Source organism: Apaloderma vittatum, unplaced genomic scaffold (assembly GCF_000703405.1).
Source record: "Apaloderma vittatum isolate BGI_N311 unplaced genomic scaffold, ASM70340v1 scaffold32258, whole genome shotgun sequence".
Classification (NCBI taxonomy): domain Eukaryota; kingdom Metazoa; phylum Chordata; class Aves; order Trogoniformes; family Trogonidae; genus Apaloderma; species Apaloderma vittatum.
This window is the reverse complement of record NW_009731765.1, coordinates 3,693-4,022: the sequence shown is the minus strand read 5'-3', so window position 1 is coordinate 4,022 and position 330 is coordinate 3,693. Positions and strand designations below refer to the sequence as shown.

Sequence of the window (330 nt, the reverse complement as noted above, 5' to 3'; positions counted from 1 at the left end):
CGGCAGACGCTTCCCTTCCCTCCCCGGCCCCTCGCGGAGGCTACTCACGAGGTGCCGGACTCCGTTCCAGGTGTGGTAGGAGAAGGGGAAGGCCAGAGCGAACTTGGCCGAGTAGATGAGAGCGGGCCCCAGGCTGAGTGACTTCACCACGGCCAGGTAGTGGGGAAACTGTTCAGGGAGCAGCAGGGCGGCCAGACCGAAGAGGGAGACTCCTGAGGAAGACAAAGCCTGCAGGTCAAGCCAGCAGAAGCATTTCCAACCCCTGGCTGCCTGCAAGGTGTCCCAGGCCACCTCTGGTTTGGGGCCACCATCAGCTTGTGGTGGCTTGTG

The 330-nt window shown here is 63.3% G+C and overlaps 1 protein-coding gene across 1 annotated transcript in view; it reads right to left on the bottom strand.

Moving 5' to 3' along the window:
- Positions 1 to 48: 48 nt before the first annotated feature.
- SDHC (succinate dehydrogenase complex, subunit C, integral membrane protein, 15kDa) overlaps positions 49 to 330 on the bottom strand; it is a gene marked incomplete at both ends in the record, with an annotated part of 2,833 nt that continues 2,551 nt past the window's right edge. The window contains one exon of the mRNA XM_009875307.1: positions 49 to 212. Coding sequence (XP_009873609.1) covers positions 49 to 212 — 164 coding nt within the window. The remainder of the gene's footprint in view (positions 213 to 330) is intronic.